This window comes from Cyprinodon variegatus, unplaced genomic scaffold (genome assembly GCF_000732505.1).
Source record: "Cyprinodon variegatus isolate N-32 unplaced genomic scaffold, C_variegatus-1.0 Scaffold337, whole genome shotgun sequence".
NCBI lineage: Eukaryota > Metazoa > Chordata > Actinopteri > Cyprinodontiformes > Cyprinodontidae > Cyprinodon > Cyprinodon variegatus.
The window spans coordinates 214,271-237,967 of NW_015150790.1; the positions used below are offsets into that span (position 1 = coordinate 214,271).

Below are 23,697 nucleotides of genomic sequence, written 5' to 3' on the forward strand. Positions count from 1 at the left end.
GCTGAGCAGCATGGAAATCGCCGCATTCAGCTGTTATAGTCATGTCAACTTTATGTTATGCTCTCTGGTGAGCCTTTAAGGAGCTGTTACATTTTGTTTTGGCACCTGAGAAAATCTGATATTTCCTTTAATAAAACCAAAAGAGTTAAAAGTAAAAAATGTGATACTGGTGTGAATCCTGCTTAAAATGAAGCAGTGTTGTTGTTTCTTTTTTTGTATATATAATATGAAACTATCCAGAAACCTGTATGAACCTTCTCACAAAATGTTTTATACTTTTCAGACTGGAAGCAAAATGTATTTTTATATTGCTTCTTTTTAGATTTGTGGAGATTTTAATGTAACATACAGTACCTGCCTTTTTGTTGATTTGTTGATACAGCAGCTCTATCTACAGCATATTTACATGCATGAAATGTTCCTTTCATGTTGCCTTAACTGCTGTATGTCAAGTTACTGAGGAACAAATGTGGTTAATGTGTGTTCAGAGTAAACAATAAAATGGATGTCCGGTACCTTGTTCGGGTGCCTTGACCCATTTATCTCTACTGTGTAGTAATTCTCACTTTAGTACAGCTCAGTCCATAGATCTCTGATGGGTAACTTTTTCTTTCTATAGTTTCTTCTTGTGCAAACACTGCAAAGCTGCCTCTCTGACAGTCAATCTCACACATCTGTGACTCAGCACCTGTGTCTTACCTTAATACCTTTCCTGTGATAATGCCCCTCTAGAAGTAGTGTTATCATTCTTCTGTCTCCTATTAAGTGAGATCTCATTGTACGATGTATTTCTAATAAGAACTGTTTCACATGAAACAATTACTGTACATACTATTCTCACCAAACTGTGATAACTGTGATTAAATTCAGTGTAAACAAATGCCATATGTTGCCACCCCTCAAAAATTCCTGCCCCTCTCTCGCCACCACATAAATATTTTTCTAGATCCGCCCCTGGTTGGGTGGGCTTTTCCTTCCGCTTCTGCAGTCGCTGCTTGATCCTCTTTCGGTGTGCAGAGTCAATTTCTATTTATTTGCAAAGTTATTTTTTCCTGAATCCAACAGTGATGTCAAATAACTTACACACGTATGTTTTATTTTAAATAAAAATGACCAGTTTTAATCAAATCATAGGTAGAATTCAAGTAAAACTGAAAAAGTTTGCTATAACAAATAGGAGTATTATTTCAGTTTCGATAGGAATAACATAAACTGTGATCCTATTTCCATATGACTGAAGCTGCCACCTTCATTTTTTAAAATCAAAACCAAAACAGAATTGTAAAGAAAAAAAAATTAAATGGGTCCAAATAACTGTCGGTTCCAGCACATCTCTTTAGAAATGTATTTATTATCATGTCTTCAGCACAGGGGCCATGGGTGAGAACATGAAAAAAAATAGACAGGATAATACAGACATGTATTCACAACCAGTAATTACATGCCTATTATCCTGTCTGTGTTTTTCTATCAAGAAGCTGGGCTCCAACATACAGATTCACTTTGCACCTGTGGATTTCCCTATTTAGTTGCAGCTGTTCTGTTACGTTGTTATCAATATGTAGTAAATAATAAAGTTAGGAGAAGGTAAAAGTAGAAAGGATATCAGTTTACAGAATCAGAATACTTGTGTAAAGTGCAGATAAAAAAACAAGCTACTTAGGTGCAGTAACAAAGTATTTATACACAGTTAGGGGACTTGATTACTCTGCAGTTTATCTGCTGTCGTTAGATCCCTCTACTCCACCCACTCAGAGGTTCTCTCGATGTTTAAAGGGTGCAGCCCCCTTTGACTTTCTGATCTCAAAAGCCGCTGAACGTTAGGCTCTTTTATTGACTCTTAAACCGTGATGCCTCTAAATCTCTTATCTGTCACCAGTTGCCTTTTAAAATGTATGAAATCTTTCCATTACAACCGACGTAGGGGATTTAGGTAAGGAATTCCACTTTATTTAAAGGTGATTGCACAAAAATTTCCGTCAACATTGCATGGTAATGTAAATCATAGAAATATTGTTGCCTTTTTTCAGCAGTGCTGCAGCTTCTTTAAGTTCAGTCAGTTTAAAAGGTCGCAGCTGTCTCACACTTAAAGATTTCAGCTCTGATGAAATCAAACGGCTTTTGTGGGTATCAGGGGACCTCAAGCATCAGATAAAGCATGAAAAGCAGGTATTAAACTACTGTAAAGAGAACAAATGCATAAATCAGTGTCCATGTATTTCACATGTCCAGTTTTACTTAAGTGTTTTAAAGGAGCCAAATGCTGTTTCTATTTCAGTATCTGCCTCTTCTGCAAGGAAAGGCGATTGCAATGATATTTGAGAAGAGGAGCACCAGAACAAGAATGTCCACAGAAACAGGTGTTCAGGTTTTCTACATGGAGCTTTAAATACAAACTGCTGTGTGGAAACTTAGTTTATAGTTTTTAGCATTGATCAGTTTAAATCAAATATATTCTGGTGGTATTTGGTGCAATGCTGTTTCCTGCCTGCCATTGTTAGGAGAAACAAAGGATCTGCTGAAAGCTAACTTTCAGGGTAAGCCTGTAGAAAAAGAAGAGAAACAAAACACAGTGCACACACGCCTCCCTTTTGTCCCATTAAACCTGCAAACTTAGAGTTAGCTTATTGGGATTTTTTGTCACTAGAACAACCCAAAGTAATACACAATTGTGAAGATAAGGGAAATGTGTTAATGTTTTTTTTTTTTTTAGGTAAAAATATGAAGCCTATTTATTCGCTTTTAATCTGATACAAATACAATCCAATGCAACCAATGACCTATAGAAGCTGCCTAATTGCCAGACCGAGCCTGTGGTTAATTTAATAAAAAACAGCTGTGGTTTTAAAGCCACAGAGGTTTATTTTAGAACATTAGTGAAATTAAAACTGAAGAATACAACAGACAGGTCAGACATAACAGTGTCACCTGTTTAAAACAGCATTTGGTTGGTTCTCATTGATGAGAAACTGAGATTGCACCTGTGTGCTATTCTGAATACCGTAAGTAATCTCTGCAGTGAAACAAGGTGTAGGCATCATCATGCTGTGGGAAGACTTCTCTCCAGCAGGGATAGAAATGCTGATCAGTGTTAAAGACAAGGTGCTATATGATCATGTGTAAGAATAGCCCAGGTGTATTCTAGAACTTAATGTATGGTGAAACAGTGGTGAAACATCAAATCTGATCGTGTCTGAGAAATGTGACTGTTGTGATGGTAAAAACTTTGAAGACTTGCAGCTGTTGAGGCAGCAAAAGTTGATTCATGAAGGAGAAAACATGCCCAGCCTTTCAGGGTTTTATTTTCAGACAGATGTTTAAAGGCATCTGTCATTTTTTCCAATTTACAATTGCTGATATGTGTTGGTATATAAGCTAAAATGACTGTAAAGGACTTTGACTTTTATGGCTGAATTATGGCAAAATATGAAAAAGAATGGGGGTTTCTTCTACAAGGAAGTATATCAGGCTATTGTACATGTATGTATTTTCAGAGTATGTGTTTGTTGTGATTTTCAAATGATTATCTCCAGTGTCTGGACTTTTATGAAAACGTATGTTGTTGTTTTTTTTTATATACTTCAGGTTTTGCATTGCTGGGTGGCCACCCCTGTTTTCTAACCTCACAGGACATCCACTTAGGAGTGAATGAAAGCAGCACTGACACAGCAAGGTGTGTTTTATTTTTTATTTTTTTTGCGAGGTTTTAAACGTAATCAAATTCTTTAGTTAAATAAAAGAACAGATACTGGTGCAAATACATTACTCTGGTAAAAGTAAAAGTACCAAATGAAATAACTGACTGAAGTAAAAGCATAAGTAATTTAAAGTTTTAGCATTAGTAAATACAACAACAAAAAAAAACTAAATTTATATTAAAAAGAAAAAACATTTCTATGGACAGAAAATAAGTTCATGTTCCTTTTTTTGCTGCTAACTTTGTTGACACAGAGAACATAAAACACTGATCTGGCCTAAATGTGTTCTTAATTTAAATTTCAGACAGGATAATACAGATTGAACTGAACCAAAGTCCTGCATAAGCAGCTGAACGCTTTTAAAGCTCTGTTTTTTACAGCTATAAAGTTGCAAAAAGTATTACATTGAAATAGAACTTAAAACATGTAAATGCAAAACCTATTAAAAGGGGAGACGGTGGGAAATATCTGATCCATCACCTGCAATGTTTGCCCCTCTTTAAAATACATGTCGCTCGGAATTATTCTATAAACATATAGTTAAGAAAGCTATGCAGTATTGCCTACGCCTTAAGTGAGTTACCTATAGCAGCAAAAAAAAGTTATAAAATCATGGAATCGATATTCAACAATATTGAATATTACCAGGCAGATTCTCTTCACACTCGGGTAAAGTACAGATATGACATCTCTGCCATTAGTTTTTGTTAATCGAAGAGAGAAGAAGCAACTGCCATTTGAACTAAATGTTTTATGTTAACTTGTAAAAAGGATGCATAAAACATGTTTTCAAAATATTTGCTTGTATTTGTTACTCTGTAATTGTGAATGAAGACTAGAACAGTCTCTTTGGCATTAAATGTTGACCTGCTTCCAACCTAAAAACACAAAATAGGGCTGTATTGAATATATTTTCAAATATGAAATATGACACGTCACTGCCCCAGATACATTAGGTTAGGTAGAGATGGTAAAATATAGAAGTCATCATAAGCTGCTTTTTTTTTTAACATAATCCCTATTGCAGTTGCTTAGGGGGGTCATTACATGATGGGGCAGACATGTCCAGATGAAAATATAATTTAGACCTGTCCAATGGTGTGCATCCCTATGATGAGCAGAAAGCTGGAATACTTTTTTACAGACACATTCTACCTTATATTTATAGTTGCCTGTGATTTGTTGGAAAGCAGTGGGTTTCCTGGATGTTTTGTGTAGCATATATTTTTGCACAGGGTTCTCTCAGGACTTTGCGATATCATCTTGGCACGAGTTTACAGCCATTCGACTCTGGAGGAGCTGGACCGGGAGGCATCTATCCCCATCATTAACGGACTCTCTGACCTATATCACCCCATCCAGATTCTGGCAGACTTCCTTACCTTGCAGGTAGCATTTTACCTCGGTATACCATTATTCATTTAATGAACCCGCTTAACCCTCACTGTTTTCTTCTAGGAGCATTATGGATCTCTTAGTGGACTTACAGTGAGCTGGATTGGAGATGGAAACAATGTCCTCCACTCTTTTATGATGACCGCTGCCAAACTAGGGGTTCATCTTAAAGTTGCCACACCAAAGGTTTGCGTCTTCTCAGACTATCATGTGTTTTAATGGGATCACCCTAAATTCATTGTTATCCACAGGGTTATGAACCAGACAAGAGCGTCACTGAGGAGGCACAGAGGCTGTCCATAGAAGTGAGGCTTTAGACTGATTAAAGTCATTCTTGGTTAACAACATTCACCCATTCTAACCATGGTTCTGTCTCAGCATGGGACCCAACTCATTCTGACCTCTGATCCAATGGAGGCTGCCCATGGCAGCAATGTGTTGGTCACTGACACTTGGGTCAGCATGGGTCAGGAAGAAGAGAAGAAAAGGAGGCTGAAAGACTTCCAAGGATACCAGATAACCATGCAGGCAAGGAAGAAGCTTGTTTAGTTGGCGTTTAAAGATCAGTTATGATACTCCACGGAGCCATTTAGCCATATCATTTGAGCAGTTTCACATTTTCAGTTTAATTTGCAGGCCAACAAGGACCTCAATGACTCCCCATTACTAAGGGGCGGACATGTTTTTGTTTCAATATACATGTTTTCCAAGCCGTAACAAGGATTTTGTTGGGCTACTCTAAAAAGTCTGGAACTCAATGCAAATCCAAATATTTTGTATTGAGAAACCTTCCTGGATGGGAAGCAAAAAGTCTTCAGAGTTGGAAAACAAAGTCCAGTGGATTGTATTTCAACTTTTTTTTTTTTGGAATCACTAAATGTCAACATGTTTTATTGGGATTTTTCCATAATACTCAATTTTTCATTAGAAAATAACTAAAGCTTAGTCAAAATAAAGCTGCAGTAGGGTGATTTAAGAAACCATGAACTTAGCCTAAAATGTTGAACAAGCAGGTCCATACACCTTACTCTGTGCTGCACTACTCCCTTACTCCCCTACAGTGTAGCCTGCCATGAAGGTACAGGCTAATAAGCAAGCTCCTGATGATCAATACAGTATGCTTACAGTTACATGCAGCTACAGTACATAAACATCTATGAGCTTGTACGCGCTGTGCAGGGAAGGGGTTTAAACTGCGTATACACAAGTAGAATTGATACTGATAAGACATCCCTACTGATAGGTTGTTTCGGATTAAGATGTTTTTCTTCTGCAAATGGCAGTATGCTCACTGGAAGACACCAGTGCTGTTTGATTTTTCTTTTTTTTTAATCACAGATAAGATGCCTCATATTGCACTTTCATGATAGAGTCAACAGTTTTAACAATTATGTAAGGAAATACATTTTTATAAAAATTACCTACTGCACTTTTAATAGAGCCAGTAATAGAATCAAAACTATTTCTGCATTGTAAGTGTGAATTTGAATTTGTGGAGAGAGTTACATTATAAGTTCTGTAATTGTAGAATAAAAAATATCACAAGTAAATTTCTTTTTACACCTGTTCAAATTTTAAGTTCAAGTACACACATTGTGTTTTACCAGTTGCACATTAAAAACCTCTTACAGTCTCAGTTTTGCTTTAAATGGTCCAGAACCTATTTTGCAAAAAATATTTGTGCATTGTAAGTTGGAGCTTTTTAATTTAATGTTTTTTTCATCTTTCACTATACAAAAAATACACAGTACACAAATTGTGTTCTGTGAGTTGCACATCAAAAATGTCTTCCATTCAGTTCGCCCCAGCTGATTCAAAACAAAAGGTGCAAAACAAATCTTTATTAAAATCTTCATTTTTTTTTTCTTAACACAAATACAAACCAATGATTACAAGTGCACGAATCTGCGGCTGTGATTCCCAAATTCAACTTCAAAAGTTACACCCTCATTTTTACTTTTGCTCCAAATTGATTCGTGACTTGTGGGTAGTACCCTTGATCGTGCAGCAGAGGGCGCTGCCTGCTCGGTGACTCCGTACCACAGCTATAGATGCTCTTCCCAATTATGTCAGTGTTTAAGTTTGCCTATCAAATGAAATCCCAGTGTAGTGACTTAAAGTTTTGGGGAGTAATGAGAGAAAATGTAAAATGCAAACTGGTATGACCATGTCTGCAATGCTCTGTGATTCCGTTCCCCATACTAGATGTCTTTCATCTGTCTATATATTGAGGAAGTAGGTAGTTCAGGACACATAACAGATTTTAAACAAAGTTTTATTAATTTATCTTTAGTTTGTAGTTTTATATCACAGTAGTTCAACAAGTCTGAAACAATCTGTTACTAAAAAAGAACTCTGATTTAAAAAAAACAAAAAAAAAACGCTTCATTAAATGTACCATTTTAGTGACTTAGAAAATATTAATTCTATTTTTTGGGGGGGTATGGATGAAAATAGACTGGAAGTGTGGCCAAACCAGACTGGACCTTCCTTCACTGCCTCCCCAGGAAGTTGGAGGAGGTGGATGACCAGGTGTTTTACTCGTCCCGCTCCCTTGTTTTTCCTGAAGCTGAGAATAGGAAATGGACCATCATGGTAAGATGATGGGGAAATTCTTTACATTTGTTATTTCTTCTTTTTTCTGTTTAATAATTTCACCTATTTTCCTTTTTTAGGGTTTGATGGTCTCTCTTTTGACTGATTATACTCCGCAGACCTCTATTCCTAAATTTTGACCTTTAAGGTAGAATTTACCTTGGACCCTCTGAAAATGTTACATGTTTTTTTTTCCAAATGATGGGTTTACTTTTTTTTATTCATGTTGTTTTTATAAATTATATGGAGAATCGTTTCATAAAAAATAAAATAAATAAATACCTCTATTGATAAATTATTAATAAATATTCCACAAAATCTATAATATATAATATACCCATGAAAAAATACATATTTTAACAGAACATTTTACCAAATTTTTATTTATTTCTAGATTTATTTATTTATTTAAAGATTGTTTAGATATTTATTTAGTTTTACCTTAAATGGATATTCATTTATGTTTTTTTATTTATTTATGTAATTTTGAATTAAATTGTTCTCCGTAGAAAAAAACATTACCTCTCGTATTTAATGCTTTTACAGTTATCTGAACTTGATGGAGAGTGCCTGAAATAAAGAAATATATGAATATGTATGTATATTATTTTTTTCCCTTATTTTGTGTTAAAGTCGCAGCTTTATCTAAAATCAGGGTTTACTTTAACATGTAATTCTGTTTGTTAGAAAAATCCAACAAAGTTTGAACCATGAACTGTAAAACTAAAAAAGTGATTTAAAAGGTTTAAATTCTGGTATTTATTTTTTGGGAAAGTGCGACACCTCGTGGTTAAAAGCATTAATGCGTCACAGTCCCTGATTGGAGGACTGTAGGTGACGTGTGGTTATTTAGGGTGGGAATTAGAGCTCTTTTCGTGGATCCGTATCATGTAGCTTAGCTCAAGCAAAAAGAGGGATAATTCTTTCAACTTCAATCCAACTTCTACATGGCTGAAGGCCTAACATAATACTTTGATTTAATAAAAATAAAAAGAAAATTTTGGATATATGCATGGGGATGCATACATTTCCAGAACACATGTCGCCTAAAGCTGGTATACAGTCATTGTAGGAGTATACAGTCATTAATTTATACAAGAAGTCTAAAAGAAGCACAAGAAGTACAGATGTGAACTCATAAAACAATTATTCTCATAAAGAATATATATTTTGGCCTGCTGCCCAAGATCCAAATATTTTCTATTACCACATGGTTATTTTCTTTCTACTCTATTATTTAACTCCTATAATTACATTCTATCAATAAACTCTTTAACTCGTGGCTATTATATTATTCTCATAATTTTTTTCTAAGGTCCATATTTGTGTGACCTTTTTTTTCCATAATATTTTTGCTGCTGTAAACGCCGGAATTTTCCCTATAGTGGGACAATAAATTGATTTTCTATTCTATTCTATTCTATTCTATTCTATTCTATTCTATTCTATTCTATTCTATTCCTCATTATCTAGAATACAGAATGCAGCCACTTGAAAAATGATACTGAAAGCACAACTCTAAATAGGGACCACAGCAATTTTAGCCAAAATTAGTGAGGGGAAAATTCACTGCTCCAGGCAGAGTGTTTTCAGGCATAACAAACATGAACTTTAGCTCTACCTGTGTGCGTCACAAAACCGCCTGTCCGAATAGTGACCTGGTATCAAAAGAGTCATTAAAGGCATTCATTCTCTGCTGCCAAATACACACGAAAACATATTGATTAATAAACCGTTCACTGAATGAGCTGGCAGATAGAGTGGGCTCGTTTGCGGGTGTCACATTTGTAGCGGGAAGCTATGATCTCTGTGTGTGGTCCAGTCCGAACAAATCAGGTAACTTCATTCAGAAACAGAAAACTCTCTCAGCGAGTATTGATCCGTTGGTTTAATAAAAAAAAAATACAGCAACAAGCGAACACAAAATTTGTGCTTCTCCCCAAAAACAATGTACAATTTATGTATCTGTATGCACAAAGTATAACAAATCCAATAAATTATTTATTTAATGAAAGAAATTAACCACTGGGATATAACGGCCTTTTTTTTTTCGACGACCACCCACGTAGAGAGCGGCAGCTCGGAGAGGGAGCTGGAGCTTTGGGTGGGAGGAAGAGGAGGTGGAGGAGGAGGACGCCATTGCAACCACAGCTGGCCGTCCGAGATAAATCTGAGGAAGAACAAAACCATACCAAAGTTTCCCCACAATCACCGGCTTTGACCCATTTCTCTCCATTTCCTCCCGTCTTTCTTCGGGTTGTGAGGAAATACAAAACCAAGATGGATGTTTCGTCTTTGCGTAGAAGAATGTGGAGCCCCAGCGCCGAACAAAAGCAGGTAAAAAAAAAAAGGCCGAGTTCAGGGAGGGGGGGAATGGGGGAAAGTTAGAGCTAACTTAGCTAACTAACGGTAGCTGAATATGACCGTTACACGCCCCTGTTCTCCGTTTAATTCAATCCCTCTGTTCAGAAAAACCACTAAATGCCACAGCTTTAATCACTATTGTCACCAACAACAGAAATATGCTAACAGACGAAGCTATAAAGGCTTAACTTTCAGCAGAGTTCAATGTTTGGTGGGAGTTTAAGCTTTAGCTGAAGCTATCCCGTACGTTTAAATCTTTCTTTGTTATAACTTTATTATATGTGTTATTATCAGGCCAATGGCTCCAAAAAAACACGCTCAGGGGGTTTTATACAAAGATTTGCGAGTAGCATTAACGTTGGTTTTATCCACAAAGAAAGAACATTAATCCTCCTTCTATTTGGGGAATTTTATAATTTGATAGGTTCAGACTTTTTGTTGGAAAATTAATCAAGATTTATGTGATCATAGCTGTTTGTTGTAGGTTTCTTCTTTGAGTTATCTGTTTTATTTATTTATTTAAGGATTTTTTATTTTTAAGGAAACTGGCAGAAGGCAAAATTTTCAATAAAGTGTTTTTTTCAAGTCTGGAAATAGCTAATGGAAACATATTTAGATAGCTGGTTTTTATTCAGTGGAGCAGTGGGTAGTACTGCTGCCTTGCAGCAAAAGGTTTCAGGTTAGATTCCTGGCATGGAGTTTGCATGTTCTCCCTGAGCATGAGTGGGTTCTCTCCGGGTACTCCGGCTTCCTCCCACAGTCCAAAAACATGACTGTTAGGTTAATTGGCTTCTCTAAATTTTCCTTAGGTGTGCATGAGTGGTTGTTTGTCCTGTTTTTCTCTCTGTTGCCCTGCGATGGACTGCCAACCTGTCCAGGGTGTACCCCGTCCCTCGCCCTTAGACAGCTGTAGATAGGCACCAGCACCTCTCGTGACCCCACTTGGGATTAAGAGTGCCAGAAAATGGATGGATGGTTTTTATTAATTATTCCCTTGTCTAAGGAAAGCATCATCTATCTTGCTATTTATATTGATTTCATATTATTCATTCGTTTGTATTTATTTATTTATCCATGGATCAGTTCATCCATCTGTGTTACTGAAAGTCTGGCCGCTCCAATAAAACTTACTTAGAATTTTCTAAAATATGTTTAGTCGAAAGAGCTTTGTCTGCAACCATAAATAAAATAATCAAACTAATCAAAAATCTTCCGATTACTGTGGCTGCCTTCCTGTCAACATATCAGGTGATTTACCGGTGTTAAATAGGGAAGTTAGGTCCCCCCTGAAGGCGGTTACGCCTCAGAACTTCCCTTCCGGTTCTTTTCCTGCGAGCAAGTTACCTAGTATAATTATTCTTAACTCAAATTTGGTAAAAAAAACATATAAAAAGGACTATAAAAAAAGGAGTAAAAAAGTAACAGAGTTTATTAGATAGGGAAATAGCTTGCCGTCGGCACAGTGGTGGGCTCAAAACGTCAGCAAGTGTTGGCATCCGGCAAAAATGAGCCCCGAACATCTCCTGCTTCCTATACCTCATGAGTCTGTGTCGCATCAGGTGGATGCTTAGCTGTTCATGTCAGAAACAGACACGCCATCCATGCCCTGACCTTCTTGCCTCTATGCCTCAGGATTACAGATACAGTAGCTCTCCTCTATCAGTCCGGCTCCAGGATGTGTCCTTATCCTGCGTATCTTCTACAGACAAGAAGACTGTCCTCATTAGATGGCCTCTGTTCACACAATGTAATCCACCATGTGAAGGAAGGCCTTCTACTCAATCTAATCTGGCTAACAGATTAACAATACACATGATTAATAAAGAATAAAACTAACACTGGTCTGTTTCATGTTCAATATATGCATAACAGCCTTTTTTCTCCCCCCCAATCTTTCAACGCAGACTTCCACAGTAGCCTTTCCCGTCCGGTGGTCCCGTCTCTCACCATGAACTCCAGTAGGAACTGCACCTCAGCGGGGAATGGCAACGGTCTGGCAGCGCTGGAGTCGGTGTCCATAGTGACCATCACGCTCCTGGCCTGTCTGGGGAACCTGCTGATCGTGGCCACCCTCTATCGCAGGCCCTACCTTCTCACGCCCAGCAACAAGTTTGTGTTCAGCCTGACCCTGTCCAACCTGCTGCTGTCCGTGCTGGTGCTGCCGTTTGTGGCTGTGAGCTCGGCCAAAAGGGAATGGGTTTTCGGGGTGGTGTGGTGCAACTTCACTGCGCTGCTCTACCTGCTCATCAGCTCAGCCAGCATGATGACCCTCGGGGCTATCGCTATTGACAGGTCAGACCCCAATCAATGTATACTTGTATTTAAATAATATTTACATGCATCAGTTTCTAGATGAGATTAATTACGGACCAAGCTTCGATTGGTTTTATTCTTTTTATTTTGCCTATTTTTCTTACATATTTTATTACTTTGGTACATTCAGAAGCCTTACAACTGAAAAAGGTTTATTACTTATACCTTTTACATGGTTCAACATTTTCTTAACAAATTTCAGTGGATTTTAATGCGATTTTATGAGGTTGTGCAGGAATGTAGCAGACAGGTCAGAAAGGATGTTGTGAAGAACTTTAGCAAAGTTTCTGTAAAACTATATTCCAANTTTATTTATTTATTTAAAGATTGTTTAGATATTTATTTAGTTTTACCTTAAATGGATATTCATTTATGTTTTTTTATTTATTTATGTAATTTTGAATTAAATTGTTCTCCGTAGAAAAAAACATTACCTCTCGTATTTAATGCTTTTACAGTTATCTGAACTTGATGGAGAGTGCCTGAAATAAAGAAATATATGAATATGTATGTATATTATTTTTTTCCCTTATTTTGTGTTAAAGTCGCAGCTTTATCTAAAATCAGGGTTTACTTTAACATGTAATTCTGTTTGTTAGAAAAATCCAACAAAGTTTGAACCATGAACTGTAAAACTAAAAAAGTGATTTTAAAGGTTTAAATTCTGGTATTTATTTTTTGGGAAAGTGCGACACCTCGTGGTTAAAAGCATTAATGCGTCACAGTCCCTGATTGGAGGACTGTAGGTGACGTGTGGTTATTTAGGGTGGGAATTAGAGCTCTTTTCGTGGATCCGTATCATGTAGCTTAGCTCAAGCAAAAAGAGGGATAATTCTTTCAACTTCAATCCAACTTCTACATGGCTGAAGGCCTAACATAATACTTTGATTTAATAAAAATAAAAAGAAAATTTTGGATATATGCATGGGGATGCATACATTTCCAGAACACATGTCGCCTAAAGCTGGTATACAGTCATTGTAGGAGTATACAGTCATTAATTTATACAAGAAGTCTAAAAGAAGCACAAGAAGTACAGATGTGAACTCATAAAACAATTATTCTCATAAAGAATATATATTTTGGCCTGCTGCCCAAGATCCAAATATTTTCTATTACCACATGGTTATTTTCTTTCTACTCTATTATTTAACTCCTATAATTACATTCTATCAATAAACTCTTTAACTCGTGGCTATTATATTATTCTCATAATTTTTTTCTAAGGTCCATATTTGTGTGACCTTTTTTTTCCATAATATTTTTGCTGCTGTAAACGCCGGAATTTTCCCTATAGTGGGACAATAAATTGATTTTCTATTCTATTCTATTCTATTCTATTCTATTCTATTCTATTCTATTCTATTCTATTCCTCATTATCTAGAATACAGAATGCAGCCACTTGAAAAATGATACTGAAAGCACAACTCTAAATAGGGACCACAGCAATTTTAGCCAAAATTAGTGAGGGGAAAATTCACTGCTCCAGGCAGAGTGTTTTCAGGCATAACAAACATGAACTTTAGCTCTACCTGTGTGCGTCACAAAACCGCCTGTCCGAATAGTGACCTGGTATCAAAAGAGTCATTAAAGGCATTCATTCTCTGCTGCCAAATACACACGAAAACATATTGATTAATAAACCGTTCACTGAATGAGCTGGCAGATAGAGTGGGCTCGTTTGCGGGTGTCACATTTGTAGCGGGAAGCTATGATCTCTGTGTGTGGTCCAGTCCGAACAAATCAGGTAACTTCATTCAGAAACAGAAAACTCTCTCAGCGAGTATTGATCCGTTGGTTTAATAAAAAAAAAATACAGCAACAAGCGAACACAAAATTTGTGCTTCTCCCCAAAAACAATGTACAATTTATGTATCTGTATGCACAAAGTATAACAAATCCAATAAATTATTTATTTAATGAAAGAAATTAACCACTGGGATATAACGGCCTTTTTTTTTTCGACGACCACCCACGTAGAGAGCGGCAGCTCGGAGAGGGAGCTGGAGCTTTGGGTGGGAGGAAGAGGAGGTGGAGGAGGAGGACGCCATTGCAACCACAGCTGGCCGTCCGAGATAAATCTGAGGAAGAACAAAACCATACCAAAGTTTCCCCACAATCACCGGCTTTGACCCATTTCTCTCCATTTCCTCCCGTCTTTCTTCGGGTTGTGAGGAAATACAAAACCAAGATGGATGTTTCGTCTTTGCGTAGAAGAATGTGGAGCCCCAGCGCCGAACAAAAGCAGGTAAAAAAAAAAAGGCCGAGTTCAGGGAGGGGGGGAATGGGGGAAAGTTAGAGCTAACTTAGCTAACTAACGGTAGCTGAATATGACCGTTACACGCCCCTGTTCTCCGTTTAATTCAATCCCTCTGTTCAGAAAAACCACTAAATGCCACAGCTTTAATCACTATTGTCACCAACAACAGAAATATGCTAACAGACGAAGCTATAAAGGCTTAACTTTCAGCAGAGTTCAATGTTTGGTGGGAGTTTAAGCTTTAGCTGAAGCTATCCCGTACGTTTAAATCTTTCTTTGTTATAACTTTATTATATGTGTTATTATCAGGCCAATGGCTCCAAAAAAACACGCTCAGGGGGTTTTATACAAAGATTTGCGAGTAGCATTAACGTTGGTTTTATCCACAAAGAAAGAACATTAATCCTCCTTCTATTTGGGGAATTTTATAATTTGATAGGTTCAGACTTTTTGTTGGAAAATTAATCAAGATTTATGTGATCATAGCTGTTTGTTGTAGGTTTCTTCTTTGAGTTATCTGTTTTATTTATTTATTTAAGGATTTTTTATTTTTAAGGAAACTGGCAGAAGGCAAAATTTTCAATAAAGTGTTTTTTTTTCAAGTCTGGAAATAGCTAATGGAAACATATTTAGATAGCTGGTTTTTATTCAGTGGAGCAGTGGGTAGTACTGCTGCCTTGCAGCAAAAGGTTTCAGGTTCGATTCCTGGCATGGAGTTTGCATGTTCTCCCTGAGCATGAGTGGGTTCTCTCCGGGTACTCCGGCTTCCTCCCACAGTCCAAAAACATGACTGTTAGGTTAATTGGCTTCTCTAAATTTTCCTTAGGTGTGCATGAGTGGTTGTTTGTCCTGTTTTTCTCTCTGTTGCCCTGCGATGGACTGCCAACCTGTCCAGGGTGTACCCCGTCCCTCGCCCTTAGACAGCTGTAGATAGGCACCAGCACCTCTCGTGACCCCACTTGGGATTAAGAGTGCCAGAAAATGGATGGATGGTTTTTATTAATTATTCCCTTGTCTAAGGAAAGCATCATCTATCTTGCTATTTATATTGATTTCATATTATTCATTCGTTTGTATTTATTTATTTATCCATGGATCAGTTCATCCATCTGTGTTACTGAAAGTCTGGCCGCTCCAATAAAACTTACTTAGAATTTTCTAAAATATGTTTAGTCGAAAGAGCTTTGTCTGCAACCATAAATAAAATAATCAAACTAATCAAAAATCTTCCGATTACTGTGGCTGCCTTCCTGTCAACATATCAGGTGATTTACCGGTGTTAAATAGGGAAGTTAGGTCCCCCCTGAAGGCGGTTACGCCTCAGAACTTCCCTTCCGGTTCTTTTCCTGCGAGCAAGTTACCTAGTATAATTATTCTTAACTCAAATTTGGTAAAAAAAACATATAAAAAGGACTATAAAAAAAGGAGTAAAAAAGTAACAGAGTTTATTAGATAGGGAAATAGCTTGCCGTCGGCACAGTGGTGGGCTCAAAACGTCAGCAAGTGTTGGCATCCGGCAAAAATGAGCCCCGAACATCTCCTGCTTCCTATACCTCATGAGTCTGTGTCGCATCAGGTGGATGCTTAGCTGTTCATGTCAGAAACAGACACGCCATCCATGCCCTGACCTTCTTGCCTCTATGCCTCAGGATTACAGATACAGTAGCTCTCCTCTATCAGTCCGGCTCCAGGATGTGTCCTTATCCTGCGTATCTTCTACAGACAAGAAGACTGTCCTCATTAGATGGCCTCTGTTCACACAATGTAATCCACCATGTGAAGGAAGGCCTTCTACTCAATCTAATCTGGCTAACAGATTAACAATACACATGATTAATAAAGAATAAAACTAACACTGGTCTGTTTCATGTTCAATATATGCATAACAGCCTTTTTTCTCCCCCCCAATCTTTCAACGCAGACTTCCACAGTAGCCTTTCCCGTCCGGTGGTCCCGTCTCTCACCATGAACTCCAGTAGGAACTGCACCTCAGCGGGGAATGGCAACGGTCTGGCAGCGCTGGAGTCGGTGTCCATAGTGACCATCACGCTCCTGGCCTGTCTGGGGAACCTGCTGATCGTGGCCACCCTCTATCGCAGGCCCTACCTTCTGACGCCCAGCAACAAGTTTGTGTTCAGCCTGACCCTGTCCAACCTGCTGCTGTCCGTGCTGGTGCTGCCGTTTGTGGCTGTGAGCTCGGCCAAAAGGGAATGGGTTTTCGGGGTGGTGTGGTGCAACTTCACTGCGCTGCTCTACCTGCTCATCAGCTCAGCCAGCATGATGACCCTCGGGGCTATCGCTATTGACAGGTCAGACCCCAATCAATGTATACTTGTATTTAAATAATATTTACATGCATCAGTTTCTAGATGAGATTAATTACGGACCAAGCTTCGATTGGTTTTATTCTTTTTATTTTGCCTATTTTTCTTACATATTTTATTACTTTGGTACATTCAGAAGCCTTACAACTGAAAAAGGTTTATTACTTATACCTTTTACATGGTTCAACATTTTCTTAACACATTTCAGTGGATTTTAATGCGATTTTATGAGGTTGTGCAGGAATGTAGCAGACAGGTCAGAGAGGATGTTGTGAAGAACTTTAGCAAAGTTTCTGTAAAACTATATTCCAAGCTTTAAGTATCTCTCAAGAGAATTGTTCTTGTTTAAAAAGTATAGAGTTAATGGGAAGATGGAAGGAGTTGAAAAAAAAAAATACAGGAATAAAAATGTGTTTTACAGGCTGCAAAGGACTTGGTACTGGTGTGCACTGGATGATCTGCCAATGGAAGGAGTATTTTTACCCTTAAAATAAGATAATTAGATAATATGCACTTGAAATTACAATGCAATTGTTATTTCTTATTTTAAATGGAATTTGCTTTGTCGAATCGACAAAGTCTGTCACTTACCTTCTCAATTCAATAAAAAATAAACTCATTTTAAGAAAAAATTACTTGCTTAGATTTAAATTTTTTGGAGTGTGGGGGATTTTCTGTAGCAGTCTGTCTTGCACCGGACAAGGAGAAGCCCCTGACTAAAGACCCACTGTTGTTGTTTTAACAGTCTGATAAAGACCAATTATTCTTTGTTAAATCAATAAAATCAAGTAAAATTAAATAGTGGGCGGATAAAAGTGGAGATCAAAAAAAGAAGAAAGATTAGAATCTTCCTGCTGCAGACGCACAGATCATTTTCCACAATCCTGCTTTATGCTGGGGCAGATCATAAATAAGATCTGAGCTCATTTTTTCGAACATTTAAAGTTTTAATGTGCAACTCTGGAAAACAGTCAACATCAATACAGATTTGTAGGTCTAAGACCATCAGGTATTAGGATAATTGATTTATACTCTTGACCTGTACTTCAGCATTTTGAACTACCTGAGATCAGTTGTGTTTTCTGCCTGCATGCTGACCTTTCAAAGCTCTGACTGGATTTTCTCAGCAGCTCAGTCCTCGGTGTTCTCATTGCTCTCCTAGTTCTCCTCAGCACCTTGGGGGATTTCTGGTTACACAGCAGTTTTTTTGTTCTCCTGCCAAGCTCCCGTCTGTCTGTTGTTTGCGGCTTTAATCAGAACGCATTACAGACCTCTTAGTGGGCTCCTGCAGCTTTCAGCTCCTGTATCGGCCTCTTCCATCTTAGCAGCCTCTTGGGTTTTTTGGCTCCTATTTGACAGATTTCTTCATCATGTTCCCATTTAATCCCAACAGGTACTACGCCGTGCTCTACCCGATGATCTACCCTATGAAGATAACAGGGAACAGGGCGGCGGTGGTCATCGTCTACGTGTGGCTACACTCCTTAGTGGGCTGTCTGCCCCCGTTGTTTGGATGGTCCTCCTTTGAGTTTGACTGTTTAAAGCGGACATGTGTTGCATCCTGGTCCAGAGACCCCAGTTACACTGCTTTCTGGGTAATCTGGTGCATCCTCCCGCCCTTCTGCATCATGTTGGCTTGCTATGGATTCATTTTCCGCGTCGCTCGCATGAAAGCCAGAAAAATCCACTGTGGGACCGTTGTCGTAGCCCAGGAGGACTCAGCTGGGGCTCAGAGAAACGGACGCAAGAACTCAAGCACTTCCACGTCTTCTAATGGGAGCAGAAGGAGCCTCGTGTACGCAGGGAGTCAGTGCAAGGCCTTTGTCACCATCCTGGTGGTGATCGGCACCTTCCTCGTGACTTGGGGACCGTACGTTGGAGTGGTGTGTACAGAGGCTCTGTGGGGGCAGGGCAGCGTCTCTCAGGGGCTGGAGACTCTGGTAGCGTGGCTCTCTTTCTGCAGCGCCGTTTGCCATCCACTTATCTACGGCCTGTGGAATAAAACTGTGAGGAAGGAGCTGCTGGGAATGTGCTTCGGCGATCGCTACTACAGAGAGTCTTTCGCCACAAGGCAGCGGACGTCCCGCCTCTTCAGCATCTCAAACAGGATCACAGGTGGGAGAACAGCAGGGGCTCTGTGTGTATGTGAACTTTGATGGCATATTTATACAAAGATATAGTTATTAGTTGGATGTTTCTAATTATTAATGCATTTCTAAACTATAGAAAAGATGGAAAAAGTAACCAGTGGAAGATTATTAATAATTATATTATTATAATTGTTCACTAACTGCAGCTGTATGACTCCCATCTGATTCCAGATGGACTGGTTACCCAAAGTACAGGAAGCTGAGTGATAAGGATACAGACAAGTTAAAATCCTCCCACAGATAAAGCATTGTTTTTGTTACAACACAAAGAATTCATATTTTTGTAAAGACATTTTTTACATAATCTTTAATTTTCTAGTTAATATGAACACATCTATCCAATAACCATTACTGAATGCTGACTTTTGTATTCCAAAATCTGCTTTTAATTTATAAAGGAAATAAACCTAATGCGGCAGGCATTTTGAATAGAAAGACTGAAATCCAATTCTGTGCTTTATGATGAAAATTGACCTTTTTTTATTATTTCTAATCTAGCCCACATTAAACATGCAAACATGCAAAACATGCACAGTTCTATACACATCCCTCTCCTACAGAAAATCTTTAAAGAAATTACTGGTTTGTTTAATTTAAATAGTGCTTGCTCTTTTTTTGTGTACAAACATACAAAAGAGAATAGACACAAACCCCGCTCCACAAAAATCCACTTGTATTTTTCTATTTCTTTGGCTCTTGGGTAGACTTATTTTTTAACTGACAGTTTTAGCCCAAGAAAGAAAAGGACAGGAAAGCTTTGCAAGCCTAAAAATAGTTTTATTTCCTGAATGCCTGTTTTTGTACCATCTCATAAAGTGTTTATTTGTTCCATTCAGACCTGGGTATGTCCCCCCACCTGACTGCAATGCTGGCTGGAGGAGGACACCTGTTAGCCCAAGGAAGCAGCACAGGAGACACCGGCTTCAGCTTTACTCAGGACTCAGGTACGAGTTACACACTGGAAGAAACAAATCAACTTTTCTCAAATTGCAAACCAATGATGATTGTAACTGTGTGTAGGTGTAGCAATCCTCTAACCCCTGCTAGCTGTTAATGCTGCCATATTATCCTATGGGTTTCTGCTTATGGTGCAGAGGGAGTTGGTTACTCTTGTTTTGGATTAATTTTAGTGCATCACTACTTTCTGATTAGGTTTCTCCTCCTGTGGAACAACCATTTAATTACATTTAATTACAAATGCTTATCAGTCAATCTTTTCAAGGGCATTCATCTTTCAAACATAAACCTCTGGAAAATGAGGCACAGAAATGAAAATGTTTACAAACAACTATTTGCGATATAAACTACTAACCATTTATTTCTCACTTACTTTTGATTCATGTAGCTGTCATTTCAGTATTTATGGACATTTTTAGATGTAGCTTAAATTATTGAACCTGAAATTTAGTGAAAATGAATCCTATTCTGTCTTGGTTTTATAAAAATGTGTTTGTTAAAATACTTAAAAAAAAAAAAGTGTTATATCAATTATTTTAAATAGTTAAATTAAGTATTAGTGGTAAGGTTATGAATTCCTGAAATATTTTGGTTGAAGCCCTAAATACTTAAATTGAACTGATTGTCAAATAAAGTTTCTTTTATATATCTATCATTAGGTTTTATATTTAAGCCCACCAATTTTAAGGGTTTTTTTGTTTTGAAAAAAGAAAAAAAAAGATTTTAAGGTTTTAGGTGATGACAAAACTGCTGATTTTCCTATCTGTATTTCTGACTTCTGAGGATTTTTAGGTCAATTGTTCCAACTGGGAAAAATTGAGGTTTTGGTTTGGAAAAAACTGCATATTTCAGCCTACTATGGAGTGCTAGGATACAATTTTATGGTAAAAGTCTTTTGTCAGTTGCCTTTAATTGACCTAGCATTCTTTATAGTAAAACTTTAATGTGGTGTTGGTCTGAGAAGACTTTCTACAAGGTTTGGGAGTGCTTTATGGGAATGTCTGACCTTCCTTTCTTTAGAGAATTTACAAGGTCAGACACTGATGTCGGATGAGAAGGCCTGACTTGCTGCCTGCCCTGTAATCCCTAACCAAGGTGCTGTATATGTTCACATTTACGATCTTATGAACTTGACCGGTGCACAGTGCCGTCGGAACAGAAGTGGCTGCCTTCAGACTTAGCAGTGAGTCAGGAAGAGTAGTGAGAGTTTTTCCATGGAACTAAGCAGGAAAGCTCAAATACTGGAAAAAAGGCTGATTTTATTTGACATTAAGAAAAGACACAAGGTTTGTGTCAGTTTATTGTTATACATTTTAAAGGATTGTGAGCCACCTTCCTGCCCTATTTCTAATGAGGAAAGATCCTCCTAGCCTCTTTGCTTCCTTTATGTGATTTTCTTGACATTTCACTGGACTTTTATATTCTATTTCCTTCTTTAACCACTAATAATACAATTAAAATGGCTTTATGTCTCTAAGGGGTTTCTTCAATTCATTAATCTGTCCTTTTTTGTCTAAATCTAGTTTTTACCCATAACTAAGATAAACTGGCCTCAAGCTGAACTCCAGACCAAAAGGTTCCTTCATTCATTCCTGTCTAACAAGTCTTGTTTTCAGGATGAGTAATTTCTGACTGAATATGTTGTGGTTATTTATTTCTTTTTTTTACTGGGAGGTAATATGTGAAGCCCTGTTTACAGGAAGTCCTCCTGTTTGTCTTTAACCGGCAGGCACAGATGTGATGCTGCTGGAGAACTCCTGCACAGATGGCTCCTCCTGGCCTGCGCACCATGGGAACCCATCTGGAAGGAGGCGGAGCTCGGTCACCTTCGAAGACCAGGTGGAGCATTCCAAAGGTATCTCACCATTGGGCATTAGGCGAAGGGAACATGCTAGAAAAAAATATTCCAAAGAAGTGGGGAAAAAAACAAGGTGGCACTAAGCAATTTTAATGTTTGTTTGTTTTTTGTTTGTTTGTTTAATTTCATTTTGCAGCTGAAAACATGTCTTCAGTCCAAATCCATGCAGAGGTCCATAAATCTCTGGACTCCTTCGCCTCCTGCTTGGCGAAGGCCATCGAGAGCGATGCCAAGCTGGCGCTGTTTGAGCAGAGTCTAGCACCGCAGGGGGGGCTCTTTATGACGAGGGGGGTGCAGAAACCCAGATACCTGGACGGTCAGAGACTGAGGCTGGAGAGCATCGATGAAGGCATCGTGAAGGACGACAGAGAGGAGGAGGAGGAAGTGGATGTGGAGGAGAAGCTCATCTGAACGCACTACGCAGTGTTTTCAGCGATGGGGCTCTATAGCTGAAGGCAATTGGAAGAGGCGTATAGTCATTCCACCATGTTGGATCTTGAAAACCTTTTATATCATTTTTGTACTCTAATAGGAATTTTGTACTACTGTAACCTTATATGATAGGTTTTTGCTGCAGATCTTTTGTCATTATATATTTTTAAAATACGGCATTTTGTCTGAGTTAAAATAAGGAAGAAAATTTATAGTTTTTTCATATTGCCTGCTTGAAAAATGCAAAAAGAATCACCTCGTTTTAGTGCCCCAAGCAAAAAACATCACTGTGCAACAGCTTCTGTGATGTTTTCATTACTGTCATGTCTCCTAAATGTTTTTTTTTTTTTTTTTTTTTTGCTTGAGGACTTAAAAAACTGCGAATTTAATCAAATCAGTGCTGACTGGATGCTTCTAAGCTTTGGAATATCTATGTATTTATTTTCTTTCAGGATCGGTACAAATCATGTACAGAAGAATAGGATGTATGGACTAAAAACAAAAAAAAACAAAAAACATTTCCACTTTTCATTCTTGCTCTTTTTAAACCTCAGTCATTATTCTAAACATTAATTACAATTCATGTTGGGTCATAAGTGTTTAGTTTCAAATCAGTCTTATTTATAGACCTAAATTGAATTCACAATTTAAAGAACCAATTTGGTGCCTAGGTAATATAATTTTAGTTCATAACGTAGCATAACACGTTATGATCGTAATACATATCGTAACTCTGTGCACTAAAATAATCAGTAGGGTTGAAAACGCTTCTAGTTCCATTACATCATAAACAGCTGTCCAACTTCTGTAATGCAAACTAAGGTACTTACCACTAACCCGTTCTCAAGTTTTCCTTTAATGCAATAATGCAAATCATTTAGAACACAGACGGGTACAAAAAATGGTCTCTACAGTCGGTTCTTCACGCCGATATTTTAGACACCAACTTTGCTGAATTAATAGCTCAAATCTGACTTGAAGACGTGTTTCCAGAGTTACGTGTTTTTTTTTGTTTTTTCCACTTGTATTCTCATCAGGTGGATTGAATCTTATTGTAAAACTCGAGTCCAGTTCTCATGTTTCAGTCTTACCTCATTTGTTTCCTGTTTTTATATTTGGTACTTTTTTTTATAGGAGAAAATGACTACAAATGAGAAGTGATGACCTTTTACATTTGGATATTTGTATTAAAACGTTATACCAAACTATCTGCTTTGAGTGAAACAATGTTATTTGGAAAACATTGAGATGTGTGCACATGACTGAAGATATAACAGAAATCATCAGTAAAACAATTTCTATTTAGACCACCTCTGGTACTAATGCCTTGATGTCAGACGTATGCATTCA

General features: G+C 37.8%; 3 protein-coding genes across 4 annotated transcripts; all 3 read left to right on the forward strand.

The window, feature by feature from the left end:
- Positions 1-1,773: 1,773 nt before the first annotated feature.
- otc (ornithine carbamoyltransferase) lies at positions 1,774-7,994 on the forward strand. 2 transcript variants are annotated; one of them, XM_015385358.1, is made up of 10 exons: positions 1,774-1,933; positions 2,031-2,169; positions 2,279-2,360; positions 3,586-3,673; positions 4,934-5,087; positions 5,157-5,279; positions 5,345-5,398; positions 5,472-5,621; positions 7,551-7,688; positions 7,769-7,994. In XM_015385358.1, exons 1-10 carry the CDS (start codon positions 1,851-1,853, stop codon positions 7,826-7,828), a joined length of 1,071 nt encoding a protein of 356 aa, XP_015240844.1. In that variant the 5' UTR covers positions 1,774-1,850; the 3' UTR covers positions 7,829-7,994. The 2 variants fall into 2 exon arrangements, with proteins under 2 accessions (XP_015240844.1, XP_015240845.1); XM_015385359.1 differs by having other exon boundaries at positions 1,781-1,933; positions 2,034-2,169; positions 7,769-7,828.
- A 1,781-nt stretch (positions 7,995-9,775) lies between these two features.
- Positions 9,776-14,498, forward strand: LOC107091433 (G-protein coupled receptor 161-like). Its single transcript, XM_015385356.1, has 4 exons — positions 9,776-10,025; positions 11,957-12,344; positions 14,100-14,113; positions 14,347-14,498. Exons 2-4 carry the CDS (start codon positions 12,001-12,003, stop codon positions 14,496-14,498), a joined length of 510 nt encoding a protein of 169 aa, XP_015240842.1. The 5' UTR covers positions 9,776-10,025; positions 11,957-12,000.
- LOC107091461 (G-protein coupled receptor 161-like) lies at positions 14,365-22,873 on the forward strand. Its single transcript, XM_015385402.1, has 6 exons — positions 14,365-14,614; positions 16,548-16,935; positions 18,344-19,065; positions 19,937-20,044; positions 21,787-21,912; positions 22,052-22,873. The coding sequence occupies exons 2-6, from the start codon at positions 16,592-16,594 to the stop codon at positions 22,324-22,326; spliced, it is 1,575 nt and encodes a 524-aa protein (XP_015240888.1). The 5' UTR covers positions 14,365-14,614; positions 16,548-16,591; the 3' UTR covers positions 22,327-22,873.
- Positions 22,874-23,697: the final 824 nt, after the last annotated feature.